We start from the raw sequence: 19,367 nt of genomic DNA on the forward strand, positions 1-19,367 counted from the left end.
CACACACGCAGTCTCATCACGGTCTCATATTCCGGCCTTCCCTTGCCCACTCTCACATTGTGACTGGGCTTGCGGATTCCTCCCCTTCAAACTCCTTAAGCTGCTGTGGTCCCAGACGTTCAGATCCCCCACTCAGTTCTTTCTTCTGGCTCCCCGACACGTTCTGCAACAGCTTGCCTCAAGAGCCTCTGCACATTCCCAGGGAAAAGAGTAGTTCTGAGCAGCCTCACGAGCACATAACTGACGCCAGACGCCGCCTCAGCGTCTAGGGAACGCAGTTTACCTTGGTTGAGTCCCTCCCCTGGCGAAGTCCTGGACTACATTTCCCAGGAGGCCATGGGGCCCACTACGTGGTGAGCGGCCAAAACCTGAGAGAGCCTCCCTGGCTGGGTTGTGTCAAAAAGTTTCACCAAACACGTTAAACAGATAACGAAGACTGTATTAAAGACTATCGCAATAGGGAAGAGAGATTGAACTCAACTTGGTATATAACAGTAGCTGGGGATTTATGTTTATATAGGGGGGTGACGGGAGTAGGTGGATGGAAAATTACTGAGAGGAACTCCGTTAAGTATCAAGACAGGGGATTCTTGCTGAAGTAGGGTCAGCCGATCAAGGACGAGGTCTAGTAAAGAAGAGGGCTCAAAGGAGCTTGACTAAAGTTTAGTCGAGGGAGTCCTCGTACGTAGACCTGGGGAGGCCTCCGGTGCGGAAATCGGAACTTCCCCAAGATAGCTTTTAGCAGCCTGTGGCTTTCTGGACTACACCTCCCAGAAGGCTCTAGGCCTGGTGCTCCCTCCCGCGAGAACTAGACCTTCTCCTGAGGAGTGGGCGGGATTTTCTGGCGGGTTGTGGCAAACGGCCTCAGGGCGCTGTGGGAGCTGCTGGGCTGTATTTGTTACAAGTAGAGTGGAGCGGTGCTGACCAGACCAGAGGAGCGGTAGGTGAGATGGTCTGGACCGGGCGGGTCTGGAACCTCCGGCCTGTACAGGAGCCAATTGAGAAGGGGAGATTGTGGGCAGTGTGTGTGTCTTATTGTGATTGTGTCTCGGTGTCTGTGTGACTCTATACAGAACTGTGAGGGCGGGGAGGCCGGCTTGATTTGCGGTTATGACAGTGCATGTGTGATCGGGGTTTAATTGTGTGACCGCGTGTGGCACTGTTTGCGAGTGTGCGGTTCCTTGACTGCGGTTGTAAAACTGTGTATCCCCTTGGGGGGGGGGGTGTGTGTGATATTGTTGTCACTATGTCCCCATGATGTGTGTCACTGAGAATGTGAGTATGTGGGGTGCCTATCACTCTGATTGTGACTGACTGTCCCCGTGGTGTGTATGATTGTGTGGCCGTCTGCAACCCATTGTGTTGAGGTCTGGAGTGCCTGAGTCCCCGTGGTGTGAGTTTTATGATTCTGTATCCTTAAAGCACTGTAGTTGCGGGGCGCCTTTGTCTGTGCCTTTGTGACTCCAGCGCTCTGTTCCCAGGAGACCTCTGTGAGTTCAGGAACATATTCTGCCCAGAACTGCAAATGACCCTGCTCTCACCTGTAATGCAGGTGTTGAGCAGGAAGCCCAAGCCTTGTCTGACCCACATCTGTAAGTCGTGGGCGGTAGGTTGACCTGAGCCTGGTTTTTCCTGACTCCTTTCTCCTTCCCCAGCTCTTCTCTGCTTGCACAGAGACTTCCAGAGTGGAATAAAGAATGGCTGTTGAACATCCACAAGGCCCCTGCAAGGTAGCTTGTCATTTCCCCTTGTTTCCTGAAATCCTCTTTTGTCAGGACATGACTTGCTTTCCTTCTCTTGAGAAGTCTTGCCTATCCGGTGACCTGATCCCTGGAATTTTTCCCTTGAGAAATGTGATTTGCTCTAAACCCCAACCCACATGTGCATCTGACTTTGTCTTCCTAATTTGTCAAATGGTTTAATTTTTCTTAATGCTGTCTTAAAATATATACATATTCCTTTTTGATTATCAAAGTAAAACATGATTATTTTAAATAATTTCAAAAGTACGGCAACCCCTCAATGAAGAAAATTTACATTTCCAGTTAAAACCAATGGTAACTTTTTGATATTTTCTTCCCAGTGTGTTTTACATCCATATGTAAAGTGTCATTTTTTAGAATTGAATTTATTCAGTATTTACCATTTTATAGCCTACATTTTCAATAAAATTATATTTAATATTTTCCCACATAATTTAATATTTGAAACATTTTTAGAGGTGCATATTTATTTGAATGCCTATGGCTTTTTTTTTTCTTTCAAATTAGATACAGAAAAGGCATGTAACACCCATTTGTGCAGTTTAACAGAAAATTATAAAGACCCATGTAAGGAATATCCAGGTCAGGAAAAAGAATACAGCCATCTCTAAAGCAGCCTCTGTTGTACCCCTCCACAATCACAAACAGTTGTCTTCCAGTGATAACCACTGTGATCATTTCTTTGTCCTTAATCATTAGAACTTTGGTATGAATTCCAAAACCACATAGGTTTAGTTATTGCCTGTTTTCTTTGTGTGAATAGACATTCTTCTGCGTCTTTTTTCATTAAAAATGTTTGTGAGCTTCATTCATATTTCCTGTCACTATAGTTAATTTTTTTCTATTGCTCTCTCTATATATACACACTATCTCATTGTCTGAGAGTATCACAATTTACTACTTATGTATTCTACTTCTTCATGGAAATTTGAAGTAGAATTGCTTCAGTTGTTGGCTATTACAAGCAATGTGACTATGAATATTTTGTGCACATATTTTGGTACACATGTGCTTGTGTTTCTTTAATATAATAAATTAACGTTGTGATTAAATTGTTAAGGTCTAGGGTTTGTGCATCTTCAATTTTACTAGACCATGCCAACTGTTCTCTAAAGATACTGTGCAAGTATTTTACTTGTACCAGAAATTTACAGAGATTCCTTTTGCTCCATAGCCATGCCAGCCCTTGGTTTCATCACACTTTAACATTTTTGCCAATTTGGTAGACATCTAATGTTATCACATTTAATTGATATGCCTTTATTATCAATGAAATTGAACACCAATTCTTGCCCACCTTGATATCCTCTTTTGTAAAATGCTTGTTTAGACATTTTGCCATTTTTTAATTGAGTTTTCTCTGATTTTTTTTCATTCTTTCCTCTTTTAATTATATGTGAATGGTAGCATTCAGTGTAGATTGTTCTGTACTGTGCTTTTTGTTTGTTTGTTTGTTTATTTAATTGAAGTACAGTCAGTTACAATGTGTCAGTCTCTGGTATACAGCACAATGTCCCAGTCATGCACATACACACATATATTCATTTTCATATTTTTTTATTAAAGATTATTACAAGATATTGAACATAGTTCCCTGTGCTATACAAAATAAATTTGTTTTCTCTGATCTATAGCAGTTGAATATATGTATATAATGTGTATACATAATGTATATCTTCTTTATGTTAGTTTACTATCACTTGCTCATGTGACAAATATTAGCTTCTGCTCTGGCCTGGTTTTTCACTCTGGTACCTTCTGGTGAAGAGAGGTTTTTGATTTTAACATAATGAAATCTTTTTCAATAGTTATTGCTTGTTTAAGAAATTTTCTGCTACCTTTAGGTCATGAAGATTTTCTTGTGTTCTCTTTTAAAAGCTTTCTAGTTTTTGACTTTAACATTTATGTCTTTACACTACCTGGAACTGATTTGTGTAGGGTAGGGATTCAATTTCATATTATCCCCCACATGGGTATCCAGCTGCTCCAGTATCATTCATTAAAAAGTTCATCTTTCTACATGGATCTGCAGTGCCATTGTAGTCAAAAATCAAATGACCATTATGTCTACATCAGTTTCTGGACTTTATATTTTGTTCCATTGCTCTGTTTGTCTCTCCTTGTAACAATACTACACTCTCTTATTCACTGTGACTTTACAATATTTGGAGCAAGTCCTCTTATGTTCTTGTTCAAGAGTGTCTTGACTGTGTTCCTTTGCATATCCATGTAAATTTTTGAAATAGCTTGGTTCCACTCAGACATCTTTTGGGATTTTGACTGAATTGCATTGTATCTATAATTATGTGAGTAGAAATTTGGGGGATCTTCTAATAACATGAAACTTTCAATTGATATTAGGTGTTCTTCATGTTTCTCAACTAGGTCTTTCTTATCTCCTGGTAGTCCTTGGCAACAGGGAATCATTTAATCCATTATATAAAGTATTTCCCATTTGCACTGACTGCCAGGAATTTAACTACTTCAGATAATGATCAATCATAGTAATAATCTTAGCCTGGGTTTTCAATATTGAGTACCCACAATGTATGACATTTGTGTATGATTTAATTTTTTTCCTTTATTCTTAGCCTCCTCAAATACATTTTTGGAAGTGGGGGATATGAAATAGATACAGATGTAGATATTTATTTTCTAATATTTTTATTTTAATAACATTCTGGTCCAACCAAGTCTGTTTTGCATTGTACCTTTTACTGTTCTCCCTGTATTATATTTCTTTTTTAACTGCCCTTTTCGCTTCTCTTCTTCCTTAGTAACAACCCCTACTCCACCACCACTACCACTACTACCCTCCATCAGGTGGTTTCTGCCTCTACATCTTTGCCATCTATTCTCACTAACCCTTGAGTTTAAATATTGGCTCCTTCAGAAAAAAAAATAAGCAAACCATCCCTCAGATTATTTTACCTGCACTAGTCTCTGTGACGATGTAAAAATTATGGGCTCTTGTATCAAATGTGGCTTCTGATCTCAGCTACACCACCTGTGAGCTGTTTAACCTGTAAATGAGAGGTTCTCATTCTCAGTGTTATTGAGACTGAAATAAGATGTGTAGAACACTTGGTACGCATCAGAAATTCAATAAATGTTACTTTACTTCTTAGCTTGGGACCTCTATATCAATTACAGTATAGAGCACTTAACTAAAAGTCTTTTGGTGGGTCCCAAAGGAACCTTTCTTTAAAAATTGAGATATAATTGACGTGTAACATATTAGTTTCAGGTGCACAACATAATGATTCGAGTTTTGTATATACAGTCGACCCTTAATGCAAGGATTAGGAGCACTGACTCTACACAATTAAAAAGTCTGCATATAACTTATAGTGGACCCTCTGTATCTGTGGTTTCTCTGTATCGGCATCCTCGGATTTAACCAACCTCGGATCTTGTAGTACAGTAATTTTACTACTGAAAAAAATTTGTGTGTATGTGGAACCATGCAGTTCAAACCCATTTTGTTCAAGGGTCAACTGTATTGCAAAATGATCACTACAGTAAGTCTAACATCTGTTAGTTGAAAAAATTATTGCAATAGTTGAAAAAACTTTTTTTGTAATAAGGACTTTTAAGATTTATTCTCTTTGCTACTTTCATATATGCAATACAGTATTATTAACTATAGTCACCATGCTGTATATTATATCCTCAAGACATTTATTTTATAACTGAAAGTTTGTATCTTTTGACCCCCTTTACCCATTTCACTTACCTGCTACCGCCCTGTCTCTGGCAACCAGCAGTCTGTTTTCTGTATCTATGAGCTTGATTTTTGTTTGTTTGTTTAAATTTCACATTTAAAGTGGATAAGTGAGAGCTTATGGTTTTTTTATATTTCACTTAGCGTAATACCTTCATGGTCCATCCATGTGGTCACAAATGGCAAGATTTCATTACTTTTTATGGCTGAATAGTAGTCCATTGTGTATTGCCTACTTGTTATATTATTTAAATAGTTTGTATTATCTGTTTGAATTTTTAAATTTATGTCTCTGTGCTTGTACCTATGCCATGTTTAGATTGTTTCGTTTTAAAAAAATCTTTGAATACCTGGTCAAATATGTCACTTCTTTTCTGAAGATAGCTGTATTCTGTATTCCTTTCATTACAAAAACATTATTACAACAAATTTAGAAAATAACAGAGAAGCACAAATAAATAACAAAGGTCACCTGTATTCATATCAATTAAAGAAAACTGCTGTTATATTGTGAGAGCAAATACCTAGGATTCTTTTTTCAATTTGATCATACTATGCCTACTGACCTGTAACCCATCTTTATTATGCCAAAATACATAATAAACAACTGTCCATGTCTTTATATATTTATCTTTACCATGAGTTATAATGGCCTCATACTGTTACTATTTTACCAAGCCCCTTTTTTCAAACATGGTTTGCTTACACATTATTTCCATTATAAACAATGAACATCTCCTTAAGTCAAATGCTAGCATTTTCCTTTTAAAATTTTATTTTTAGTTAAATTATAAGTACATATATAATTATATTTTCATTATAAAGATAATTTTGTTTGTTATGAAGGGGCTCAAGTCCTATGTAAATATAGTCCCCAATCCCAGGTATCTACCCAAAGTACCCAAAGGTAGCCACTATTATCAGTTAATTATTTATCCTTTTTTAAAAATGCACACACGTGTAAGTGTGCATGTAGTACTGTTTTGTCACTTAAAAATACTTCTATATAAAAAGATTATAAGAGCATCCTGCAAAGTGTGGAAAGTAATTGCATTATACGGTTGGTCCAAAAATTGAGTTGGTTCATGTAAAACCCTTAAAACAGGACCTGACCATTTACTTAGTGTCAGTTAGTGGTCACTATGTAGTTATAGTTACTGTTCTGAAACTTGCTTTTTTATTCTGCATGGAGAACTGTTCACTATAGAGCTACCTCACTTTAATTGCTTCATGTAAGGCCATATTTTGTAACACCGTGGTATGTGTAATCATTTTCTGGGTTATATTTTATATAGTTAATCACTGTGGCAAACAGTGCTCCAGTGAACATCGAAGTACAGACCTTCTCTAAGATATATACTAAAGTGAAGTTATGGAGATCATAGAGTACACGTATTTTAAACTTCAGTTAATATTTCTAAGTTAAACTTCATAGTGGCTCATTCACTTCACAGTACCTGAAGCTCTCTTTGCCAGGACCTGTTTTTCCACTGCCATTAGGTTACTTCTGGCTGCATAAGGTGGAAAAACACAATTAGAACAAGTAGAACAGAGGGTTAATTACTTCATTTAATTTAACCTGGTTATTCTTCACCTTGGTTACTGATGTCTTGGTCCCACCCCCAGCAAGTCTGTTTTAGTTGGTCTGCGATATGGCCTGGACATCATCGTTTTTAAAAGATCACCAGATGATTCTAGTGTGCTGCCACAGCTGAGAATTAATGACTTAATACGCTCAGACAAGATGACAGGAAAAACATTAAGATTTAATTGGTCTGGAGTGGGGTTCAAGCTTTAGAATTTTTAAAAAGCTACCCAATTAATTCTAATAGCAATCAGAATTCAGAACCACTGGCTTAGGCAAATCATGATACATTTTCTGGAGCTGATGAAAAAACTATGGAAAAAAATGCTTATAATAAGGAAGTAGGGGAGGGATGATTTTGAGGCAGGCAGGCAGTAGTATCTGCTATACCTGTGACCTTGCCTTGAACACTCAGTGTGTTATTTCCTAGGAATAAGAGTATTCTCTTACATAACCACAGTAGGGTTACTAAAATAAGAAATTTTAACAATGCAATATTATTGTCTAACAGTGTATATACAAAATCTCTTGCTAGTCCCAATAATATTCTTTGTAGCTCTTCACCATACCCTCACCCTCTCTCCGACTCACTGTTCAGGATATAGTCTGCCATCACAGGCTGAATTTAGTTATCATGTCTCCTTTTCATCTTTAACCTGGAAGAGCTGTTTTCTCCTTCTTTTTGCTTCAAGATGTTGACATTTTTGAAGAAGCTAGGCCAGTTATATTGTAGAATGCCCTTTAATTAGGACTTGTCTTATGGTTCCTCATAATTACATTCAGGTTGTGAATTCTGTAGTAGGAATACCACAAAAGTGATTGAATCCTTCTCAGTGTGTCTTAGCTGGGGATACGTGATATTGACTTGTCCCATTTGGAGATACTGACTTTGATAATTGGTTAAGGTAGTATCTACTACGTTTCTTCACTGTAAAGGTGATAAGTTTTCTCTTTGTAATTAATTGATAATCAGTGGGGAGATACTTTGAAACTGTAAATAGCTCGTCACCAGACTTCCAGTCACTACTTTCAGCATCTATTAGTATTATGGTATAGATCCATTATTACTATGATGTTTTTAAAATGGTGGGATTGCAAAATCTCCATGATTTTGTCTGTGTTAATTAGTTGGCATTCTGTTGTAAAGAGTAGCATTCCCTTCTCCCTCACTTATTTGTTCAATTGTTATGTCAGTATGAGTTTGTAGATTTTCACTTTGCTCAGTGGGTTATATGATCTTTACTATTTATTTTGATGCTAAAATCGTCCCAGATTTTGCCAATAGGAGCCTATTCAGGTTGGCTTCTGTTCCTTTTGACTTTTCCCGTGATTCTTTGAGCATTTTCTTACTTTCTGGCACAACAAGATGCTATAGGTTCATTTCTAGATACTCTCTCACCTCCAGCCCAGTGTGAACCGTTTCTGTAAAGAGCCTGGTTTCTTGTAAAAAAATATTTAGAAACCAAGATCTGGGTGCTAGGACTACAGTATTCATTCTAGTCTTAGCCTATTCCATATTTGTATCTCCCTTCTCCAGTGGTTAAAAACCTGACTCTTATTATCCTATTATATTTACTAATTTGTTCAATTCTAGAATATACAAAAATAGTTTCAGAATTGCTAACCTATACTATAGTAAGTACCAAACCTACTAAAGGAGCTCAATATTTGTTTATAGTTCTCTTTGTCTTTCGGATAAGGGTACATAGTTAAAATACTGTGTTCAGATTTACTTGGATTCATTTTTTATCCCCTCCCCCAAGTGGTTATATTATTCATTTGAAATACATTTAGGTTCATTTGTACCTGTTTGTATTCTGTTTGATTTTTTAAAATTAATATTAATCCATTCTTGTGGATTTGACTATATGAGCATGGTTCCAAACGTTAAAACTACTCAAAAAGTTACAGTAAGAGCAACTTAACTCTGCTCCCATAACCCTGGTTTTAGTAAATATTATGTGCAGAATTGTGTCCTCCCTTGCAATGTTGAAGCTCTAACCATCCCCACCCCAGTACCTTACAAGGTGACCTGGAGATAGGGCTTTTAAAGAGATGATTAAGTTAAAACGAGGCTACTGAGGTGGATCCTAAACCAATCTGACTGGTATCCTTATACGAGAGGAAGTTTAGACACACAAAGAGATACCAGGGATGCTCACACACAGAGGAAAGACCATGTGAGGACACAGTGAGCGGGTGGCAATCTGCAAGTCAAAGAGAGAGGCTTTCCATTTCTCCAAAAAGGCCATTGAAATTTTGACAGATTGCACTGAATCTATAGATTGCTTTGGGGAGCAACAGTATTAAACCTTCCAATCCATGCCCATACTATTTCAATCCTAACTGGTGTGCTGTGGTTCAATTCTGGCACTAACCATCTGGAGTTTTATTATAAATAATAAGGATACAAATCAGGAATAGCCAAAGGAAGAGACACATAGAGCAAGGTCTGGAAGGAAAAGGAACATTTAGCTTCTATGCCCTTTCCCTGTGAAATCAGAGTGTGTTAACTTTCTGGCACATCAATGTGTTCACCTACCAGGAAGATCCACTGAACTTTGGTGTCTAGAGTTTTCACTGGGATTTTATTATGTGGGCATGATTGATTATTGGCCACATGACTGAAGTGTCTCCAGCTCCACTCCTCTCTGCTGGAGGTTAGAATTGTTCAATTTTTCTGGCGACCAGCCTCAATGCTGAAGCTACGTATGGCTGAACCATGAGTCACCTCATAAGCATAAACTCACATGTAATCCTGTAACAAAGACACTTCTATCACTTGGGAAATTCCAAGGGTTTTAGAAACTCTGTTCTAGGAACTTGGGATAAAGGCCAGACAGATTATTATACAACAGATGTCTTCCTATTTATTAAGTGGTTCCTTTTCTCTTGGGTCATTTGGTTTTTTATCAGTGATTTGAAAAAGATCTTTATATTTTGGATACTAGTTTTTTGACAGGTAAATATTCATAAATATCTTCTCCCATTCTGTAGCTTATTTCTTTACTCTTTAATGGATTTTATTCATAACTCAGCTAAGAATCATGTTCCCTTGCTCATGATTGTTACAACTTTGTGTTCTGTGTATTTAATATTACCTTTTTTGAAAGGGAGAGTGGTACCTAGTTGTCCATATATCGCTAATTCATACTCAAAGTCTGCCAGAAAATAAATCTTTGGGAAACCTGTCAGTTTCCTGTGTTTAAAGACATCCCTCCTACAATCCTTTGTTCTTCCCTACCAAGTGTACATGTACAACGATTATTCTAGAATTTGCCTTTAAATTCTGTGTTCTGTGTTGAGTTTTTATTTCTTGGATTCCATGCCTCCCTATTTCTTGGCATGTAAGAAGGGATAAATGTGTTAAATTTGTGTGCTCTAGCATATTTGAAAAGGGCCTTTCAAACACAGTATTGATTCTTTGGCAGGACATGGGATTCTAATTGAAATTATTTTCCCTCAGAATTTGAAGTTATGACTTCTGGCTTAGCGTGTTTTGAAGAACTCCAAAGCTATTTTCATTCCTGGTCTTTTGTTTGTTCCTTGTTTTTCACTCTTTGGATTCTTTTACGGTCTTTTCTTTGTTCCCAATGTCCTGGAACCTAATGAAAACATATCTTAGTGTGAATCATTTTTGTTCTTTATGCTAGTTATCAAGTGAGCCTATTAAACATGGTGAGTTCTGTCCTTCAGTTCTGGAAATTTTTCTTAAATGCTACTTTTAAAAACAATCTGTGATTTCTGATTTCTTTGAAAATTTTCCACCATACAGAAAAATTGAAAGAATATTCCAGTGAATTCTGTGTAGCCATCAGCTAAAATTACCAACTGTAACATTTTGCCACATTTGCTTTATCTTTCTAAATACACACACACACACACACACACACACACACACACTCACACACATTTTCCCCCTGAATCATTTGAAAATAAGTTGAGGACATCCTGACATTTTACCCTAAATACTTTTAGCATGCATCTCCTAAGAATAAGGACATTTTCCAAACATTAACAGTGATGTATCAAATCTAGGATAATTAACATAAACTCTCTATTACCACCTCAAATATTTCATGTTCAAATATCTTCAGTGGCTCCCCAGAATATCTTTTTACAGCTGATGTTATTTTTTTGTTTATTTACTTGGTTGGTTGTTTGATCTCAGATCCAATCAGGATTCATGTATTATTTTGGTTGTTGGATTTCTTTAGTCTCTTAATTTAGAACAGCCCCTTGTTTCTTGTTTGTTTTATATAGCATTGAATTTTTTTAAGAATGCAAGACAGTTGTCTTACAGAATATCTCACATTCCCATTTCTCTGATGACTATCTCATAGAAATAGGCTCAGATTCAGGCTTAGATTTACCTATCAGTGACCAGCATACTACAGAGGTGATATTATGGTGTAACATTTATTGCATTACATCAGAGGCATAAAATGTTCTACTGTTGATGATACCACATTTTATCATTTAAGGTTAAAGCTACCGAGTATCAAACCTTTCCATAAAGAGGTATATTTTTCCCTTTATAATTAGTAAATAATCTGTGGATTGATGCTATGAGACCAAGCGAATATCCCTTATCCCAATCATTCACTGTATGGTTTTAGAATCCATTGAAGATCCTTGCCTGAATCAATTATTAGTTTGGTGATTTCAAAATGGCAGTTTTCAAATCCCTTCCTTCCTTCTAACGCTCTGCCTGATACTTGGCAGATGATTAGCGCACTTTCAGAAACGATCTCCATCCATTAGATGTTGAGCTGCCTGGCATAACCTTCCAGTTGTTTTTCCTACATTCTATTTCCATATTTTTTGTACTTTTTAAAGAGATTTTTTTCACTTATCTTTAACTCTTCTAATGATATGTTTTTATTCCCACTTTATATTTTTATTTTCTAAGAATTCTTTTTTGCCTCTTGCTTCTTTTATGTTATCCTAGTCTTCTATTACGTGAAATGGCTTCTCATATCCCTCTGATGGTAGTAATGGTGGCTTCTGGAAATTTCCTTGTTTTTCCATATAGTTTCTCTTCTAAGTTCCTTTGGGCTATGTTTAGTCTCTTTTATGTTACAAGAAGCCCTCAAATGTGTGATGATATTTGCCTGTCTGTATTTTGGAGGAGATACTGAGAAGCTGGTTTAACTTTTTGTGTGCCAACTGGTAGACCTTCTTAAGTACGTAGTGCTCCCATTTCTTAAGCCTTTCTGGGGTTTGCAGCATAAATCATCCCCTTCGGGGTTTTCCTTACTTTTGAGTTAGGTTTTCTCCTTCTTTCGTTTGTTAAGTTGTTTGTCATTTATCTTCATGCTTCCCAGTTTCAAAAGTTTTGTAGCTGCTATTTCCTCTTTGACTTTCATTGACTTTGTGGGTTTGTTCTTTTTTAAAAAAATCCATTTCATTCCTTTTAGTGAGTTTTTTTTTGAAGGACAAGAATAACTACATGTGATTGACTTGTCCTATTTGATAGAAAATATATCATTTTCCTAGAGAAATATTGTTTTTAGAAGTTATTTTTAAGGATAATAAAATTTGAAACTAATTTATTATTTTAGCCATTCAGTAAATGTATTTTGATCTTTTTTCATGTGCCAGGGTTTAAGTTGATTAAAGTAACAGATTTTATTCCTGGCTTCCTGAATCTTGGCTCTACTGTAGCAGACATATTAAGTAAAAATACAAAAAAATATGAAATTTGCAATTGTAGGGGACAAGTGTGTAATCACCTATTACCAAACAAAACACAAAGAAAGGGAGAAAAAAGAAAAAGTGCTCTGAGAAGTAATGGCAGGATGTATACATTTAAGACTGAGTATTTAGAAAAGATCTGTATTGTTCAGGTCAGTGACCAGGAACCTGCAAGGTTAAGAGTGGGGCAGTAGGAACGGAGCTATGAAAGAATATTTCAGGCAGATGAAATCATTGGGGAGGGGAGTGTTACAGTTTAGTGCATTTGAAGAACTAAGAAGACCTATGTAACTCTAGCTTACTGTTGATGGGAGAGAGGTGTCAGCTTGAAGAGACAAGCAGGAGGCAGATCCTGGAGGGATTTTTTAGAGTAAATTTAGAAGTGTGGGTCTTATCCTAGGGACAATGGGAAACCAATGAAGCATTTTGAGCAGAACAGTGCCAGACTGAATTTCACTCTGACTGCTAAGGGTCCAAAGCTGGAAATGTAGCAGCTAGCTAAAATACTGCTTCAATATCCAAGTAAAAGGCCATTTGGGCTAGGATTAGCTATTGTCAGTGGAGATGCAAAGAACAATTTCAAGGCATATTTAGGCCTTGTCTAAACCAGCTTGCTATTTGAGTGTTGTAGAAAGAGAATGGGGTTGCAATGTATTCACCTTTTGGGGCTTGAGGTATTTATTCAGGGTCTTAGTTGGTGTCTCTGAATCCTTTTCTTTTGCTGGTCTCTTTTACGGCATTTAAGTCTTCCAGAATATAGCTACCAAACACTGTAGGGTTACTTTATTCAACTATATAAAAACATTATATGTGATTTCAGAATCATTTCAATAATCATCACAGCTGGGGTTCAGATTCCTCATCTATCTGCATCCTCCTTGTAATCTTCCACAAGTCTCACCTATCTTCTTCTCCCTGCTCTCTGACTTTAAAATTACATTCTCAGTTACTCTGCTGTGGCCTTTGCAGAGTACCATTTTTTGTTCTCCCAAGATTAGCCGCATAGACTTCATAGGCAAACATAGATTTTATCAAATGGCATAAACAAACTATATTCTAACCACAAAAGAATCTCCCCTCTCCATTGCTCATTCCAGACTTATTCAGTTCATTAATCTCTCATCAAGATACTGCTACATCTGAAGTATCTTTCTCTTTTATCTCCTTCAGATAATGTAATTTATGACCATTTATCCTAGATTTTTCCTTCCTGGTATAGTTGCTTAATACTCTAAACAACCCTAAGAAATGGGTTAAAGGGTAATTATGTTCTTTTAAAACTATATATGACACTAGTCTTATCCTCTAACAAAATTGAGGTGGGGCCTAGACATCTTTATATTTATCAGTTTCCCCATGTCTATGGGGGATGTTTATCTAAATCACTATTTAGGTACAAGTGACTTAATCTGTTTTCCTAAATATCTCCTTCACCTTCTAGTGTTTCTCCTCATTCTTTCTATTTCCTTTTCCATTTGTTAAATTGCCCAATCATATATGAGAACTGTATTAAGCCACTCATTTTTCATGAAAATGACTTTCAGTTAAGTCTTTCATATCTAATATAAAAGTTTCATTTCTCCCAGAACACACACACAAAAAGTGAATGTTTTTATATTTTCTTTCAGACTGTGAATCAAGGTTGAGACCAAGAATTATTTCTGAAAAAGGATATTTATGGAATAGAATCATCCTGATGGGAGATAATGGAAAGACTTGTAAAAAACAGCATTGAGTGTTCAAGTTTCAGAGGTGATTGGGAATGTAAAAGCCAGTTTGAGAGAAAACAGGAATCTCAGGAAGGACATTTCAGTCAAATGATATTTACTCCTGAAGACATGCCCACTTTCAATACCCAGCATCAGAGAATTCATACTGATGAGAAACTCCTTGAATGTAAGGAATGTGGGAAGGATTTTAGTTTTGTATCAGTCCTTATTCGACATCAGCGAATTCATACTGGTGAGAAACCTTATGAATGTAAAGAATGTGGCAAGGCCTTTGGTAGCGGTGCAAACCTTGCTTACCATCAAAGAATTCATACGGGTGAGAAACCTTATGAATGTAGTGAATGTGGGAAGGCCTTTGGTAGCGGCTCAAACCTTACTCACCATCAGCGAATTCATACTGGTGAGAAACCATATGAATGTAAGGAATGTGGGAAAGCCTTTAGTTTTGGATCAGGCCTTATTCGACATCAGATAATTCATAGTGGTGAAAAGCCTTATGAGTGTAAGGAATGTGGGAAGTCTTTTAGTTTTGAATCAGCCCTTACTCGGCATCACAGAATTCACACAGGTGAGAAACCTTATGAATGTAAGGATTGTGGGAAGGCCTTCGGTAGTGGTTCAAATCTTACTCAACATCGAAGGATTCATACTGGTGAGAAACCTTACGAATGTAAAGCATGTGGAATGTCCTTTAGTAGTGGTTCAGCCCTTACTCGGCATCAGAGAATTCATACTGGTGAGAAACCATATGTGTGTAATGAATGTGGGAAAGCTTTTAGTTTTGGATCAGCCCTTACTCGACATCAAAGAATTCATACTGGTGAGAAACCTTATGTTTGTAAGGAATGTGGAAAGGCTTTCAATAGTGGCTCAGATCTCACTCAACATCAGAGAATTCACACTGGTGAGAAACCATATGAGTGTAGGGAATGTGAGAAAGCCTTTAGAAGTGGTTCAAAACTTATCCAACATCAAAGAATGCACACTGGTGAGAAACCCTATGAGTGTAAGGAATGTAGAAAGGCCTTTAGTAGTGGTTCAGACCTCTCTCAACATCAGAGAATTCATACTGGTGAGAAACCCTATGAATGTAAGGAATGTGGGAAGGCTTTTGGTAGTGGCTCAAAACTTATTCAACATCAGCTAATTCACACTGGTGAAAAACCCTATGAATGTAAAGAATGCAGAAAGTCCTTTAGTAGTGGCTCAGCTCTTAATCGGCACCAGAGAATACACACTGGTCAGAAACCCTATGAATGTAATGAATGTGACAAGGCTTTTGGTACTGGCTCAAGCCTTACTCAACATCAGAGAATTCATACTGGTCAGAAGCATTATGAATGTAAAGGATGTGGGATGGCTTTTGGGCGGGTTTCAGAAGTTCAGCAACATAAGAAACGTCATGCTAATGAGAAGCTCTCTGAATTGGAAACTCTATAAATTGAAATTATATGGTTAAGGAAGCACACAACACATAAATTCATACTAGTGAGAGTCTCTACAAATGTAATTAAGGTACAAATGCCTTACTTATACATAATCAGTTAATCAGTTGGAGGAAATTCAGACAAAAAAACACCGAATAAGATATTTAAAGATTTTTATCTAAATTCATTCTTTCATTACTTTCAGAAAATTCATACTTGTGAATATTAAACATTGAAAACCTTTTTATTATATGTTGTCTTTATTTTAAGCCTTGAAATTTATTTTGGGGCTAACCCTGCTACTTTCTTTTTAATATTTTTAATTTTTATGGGTTTTAACAGAATTGCTGATCCATTTCAGAATTATTTTAAATTATTATTGAAGGTCTAAATTTACCCCTTTTCTCCCTCCCTCATTTCTCATCCTAACACCATTTATTCAATACACATATCTATTTTTGTATTTTTTATTGCCTTTTGATGATAAGTTATATTTTTATACATGTAAAGTTTGGATATCAAGTCAGCCTTTGTTTTTTAAATTTGCATATCTGTGTTTGTATCTGTGTTTTACTCTGTTTGTGTTAAGTTACTGTTACTTTTAAGTATCCTTTAGTATCTTATGGATGTGTACTTTTTGTTTCAGAAGATTGTTTTATTTACCTTTTATAAATTTTATATTCTCCTTTTTGCAGAACAATTTTCCTCCATAAAATGTAGATATGAATTTTAAAAAATGGATACAGTTATCTGTAGTCTTACCAGTCATAGACAATCACAGTCAAGTTTTTGGGAAAAATCCTTTAAAATTATATCTGGCTTTGTTTTCGAAAGAAAGTGTGATTATTCTACAACCAGCCTTTAATATTCTTTGTCTGTAAATATATTGTTACTATTTTATTGGCTTGAAAATATTCAACTGTTTTTATCAAACCCTATTTTGTCAAATACTGAAAATCTTGCCATTATAAAGAGTTACCTGGTTGGCCCTTTTTGATTGTGTCTACTTTATTTGTTGTTCATTTTAGAGATAATATGTGGATCTCTTATGCTTTTAATGATTTATACATTATAGGTAAAGCTGTGCTTCTCTTTGACCAACATCCCTGACCTCAGTTACTTCCCCAATGTTAACCAACTTACTTATTCTTCCAGATCCTTTTCTATACATATATGATGTGTTTATGGTAATGTGGGCGTAATTAGTATACCTCAGAGGCTTCTTATATGGATTCTACAATTATGCACATCACATAATAAACACTTGGTTAGTTTAGCCATCACCATTGTTATCTTCTGAGTGTTTGTTACGTATGGATAAACTTTTAACCATGATCTATACCTTACTCAACATCAAAGACATTATTAAGGAAAAAAAGACATTTATGTAAGTGAATATAGGAAAAGCTTGATCAACATTTATTCTTTATTTTACAAGGAATAATTCCTCTTAAAGAAAAATAAATATTGTGAAGTGTAAGAAGGAAAGTGCACCGTCAAACTTAGACCAAGGTGAAAACAAAAATAGGATAGCTCCTTCATAAATCTGAACACTGAAGAATAACATCAGCCTCGTGGTGGCATAAGATGCCCCTCCATTTTGCATACACCTCCCCTTTTAACAGCTAAAACTTGGCATCGATCCACAAATTGCCTCTTTGGGAGTTATGTGTATATACCAAGGGACCTGAGAGGAGTCTCACACACCTATGTATCAAGTAATAGGCAGAAAGTCCTCAGTATAGGCTGTGAAGCCAGCAGGAGTCTGTGAACCAGCCCCAGCCCCTCTTGGCCATGATCATGGTAAACCTGAAGAGAGCTGATTTGGGCAGATACTTACAAAAGAGAGCATTTGTAGAAGTCCAAGTTTCCTGCACTCTGTTGAAGGAGGAAAACAAAATGTTTGAATGCATTGGAGAGAGTAAGATGAGCTTTACCAGCTGAACAGAGCAAGGGAAACAATTGCTGGTGCCTGGACAGACAGCACATTGGAGACAGTCAGACATCTGCAGCCAGCATGGGCTGAGAACCCATGCAGGCCCCATCTTGCTTTGGCACCCCACCCCCAACCTGGGATGAGGGTCCTGATGCTAGAAGAGTGGAAAACACACACTTAAGGGAAACAGATCCACCTTGGCCCTGACTCTCAGGCTTCCGCTCCAACAACTTAGGATCAGATTCCCCCCACCCCAGCCACAACCAGTAGGGCAGTGATGGCTACTGAACAGAGAGGAAGTCCCACCTCAATCCCAGCTCCAGCTCTAACCTCTAAAGAATTAAGAAATGGAACTAAAAAACATGCTAGAAGGAATGAATAGCAGACTAAATGACATAGAAGAATACATAAGATCTGGAACATAGAATAATGGAAATGACCCAATTACAACTGCCAAAATAAAAGCAAATTTTAAAAAGTGAGATCAATTTAAGAGGGATGACATTTGGGATAACATTAAGCATACCAGCATTCACATTATACAGGTTCCAGAGGAAGAAGAGACAGAGAAGGGAACCAAAAATATGTTTGAGGAAATTATGGCTGAAAACATCCTAAACCTGAAGAAAGAAACAGATATTCAGGTACAGGAAGCAGAGAGGGTCTCAAACAAGATGAACCCAAACAGACCCACACTAAGACACATCATAATTGAAATGGCAAAAATTAAAGATAAAAACAATATTCTTAAGGTAGGAAGAGAAGAACAAGGGTCTCTACAAGGGAATCTACATAAGGCTATCAGCCAGTTTTTCTGTATTTCCAGATCTAAAGGGAGCGGCATGACATATTCACAGTGCTGAAGGGGGAAAACCTGCAACTTAGTATACTCTACACAGCAAGGTTATCATTTAGAATTGAAGGAGAGATAAAGAACTCCCCAGAGAAGCAAAAACTAAAAGAGTTAATGCTAAACCTACCCTAAGGAAATGTTAAAGAGTCTTTAAGTGGAAAAGCAGTAAGAATCTATAGGAAAAGGAAAATCCCACTATGAAAGGCAAAAATATAGTAAGGACTAGGATCAACCACTGAAATAAGCCAAAATGAAGATAAAAGACCAAAAAAAGTAAAAGCAAATATAACTACAATAAATAGTTAAGGGATAAATATGAAGATGTAAAATATGACATCAATAACACAAAATGCCAGGAGGAGTGTAAAAATGTAGATCTTTTAGAATTTGTTTGAATTTAAATGACTATCAGTTTAAAACAAGTAGATATAGTTATAGGTCAACATATATGAACCCTGTGCTAACCACAAATCAAAACCACAGTAGATACACGAACACTAAAAAGGAAGGAACACAAGCAAATAACTAAAGAAAACCATGAACTCACAAGGGAAGAAACAAAGAATAAGAAATGAACAGAGAACTACAAAAACAACTAGAAAACAAGTAATAAAATGGCAATAAGTACATATCCATCAATAATTACTCTATA

General features: G+C 36.6%; 2 protein-coding genes across 4 annotated transcripts in view; both read left to right on the forward strand.

The window, feature by feature from the left end:
- The first annotated feature begins 808 nt into the window (after nucleotides 1–808).
- The window catches only part of LOC105075715 (KRAB domain-containing protein 5), a 102,792-nt gene continuing 84,233 nt past the window's right edge, over nucleotides 809–19,367 (forward strand). Inside the window, exons 1-2 of one of the 3 annotated variants that reach the window (XM_045523617.2) lie at nucleotides 809–940; nucleotides 1,656–1,730. In XM_045523617.2, the coding sequence (XP_045379573.1) occupies nucleotides 1,698–1,730 (33 nt within the window). In that variant the 5' untranslated portion in view covers nucleotides 809–940; nucleotides 1,656–1,697. Of the gene's footprint in view, nucleotides 945–1,655; nucleotides 1,731–19,367 lie in introns of all 3 variants that reach the window. The other 2 variants (XM_045523618.2, XM_074371122.1) reach the window with 2 other exon arrangements.
- Nucleotides 877–16,920, forward strand: LOC105075705 (uncharacterized). The gene is made up of 3 exons (XM_074371163.1): nucleotides 877–940; nucleotides 1,656–1,730; nucleotides 14,398–16,920. Exon 3 carries the CDS (start codon nucleotides 14,476–14,478, stop codon nucleotides 15,937–15,939), a length of 1,464 nt encoding a protein of 487 aa, XP_074227264.1. The 5' UTR covers nucleotides 877–940; nucleotides 1,656–1,730; nucleotides 14,398–14,475; the 3' UTR covers nucleotides 15,940–16,920.

This window comes from Camelus bactrianus, chromosome 9 (genome assembly GCF_048773025.1).
Source record: "Camelus bactrianus isolate YW-2024 breed Bactrian camel chromosome 9, ASM4877302v1, whole genome shotgun sequence".
Lineage (NCBI taxonomy): Eukaryota > Metazoa > Chordata > Mammalia > Artiodactyla > Camelidae > Camelus > Camelus bactrianus.

Excerpts from the sequence above, each read along its gene's own strand:
- LOC105075705 (XM_074371163.1), top strand. The coding sequence starts at position 14,476 with ATGGAAAGACTTGTAAAAAACAGCATTGAGTGTTCAAGTTTCAGAGGT.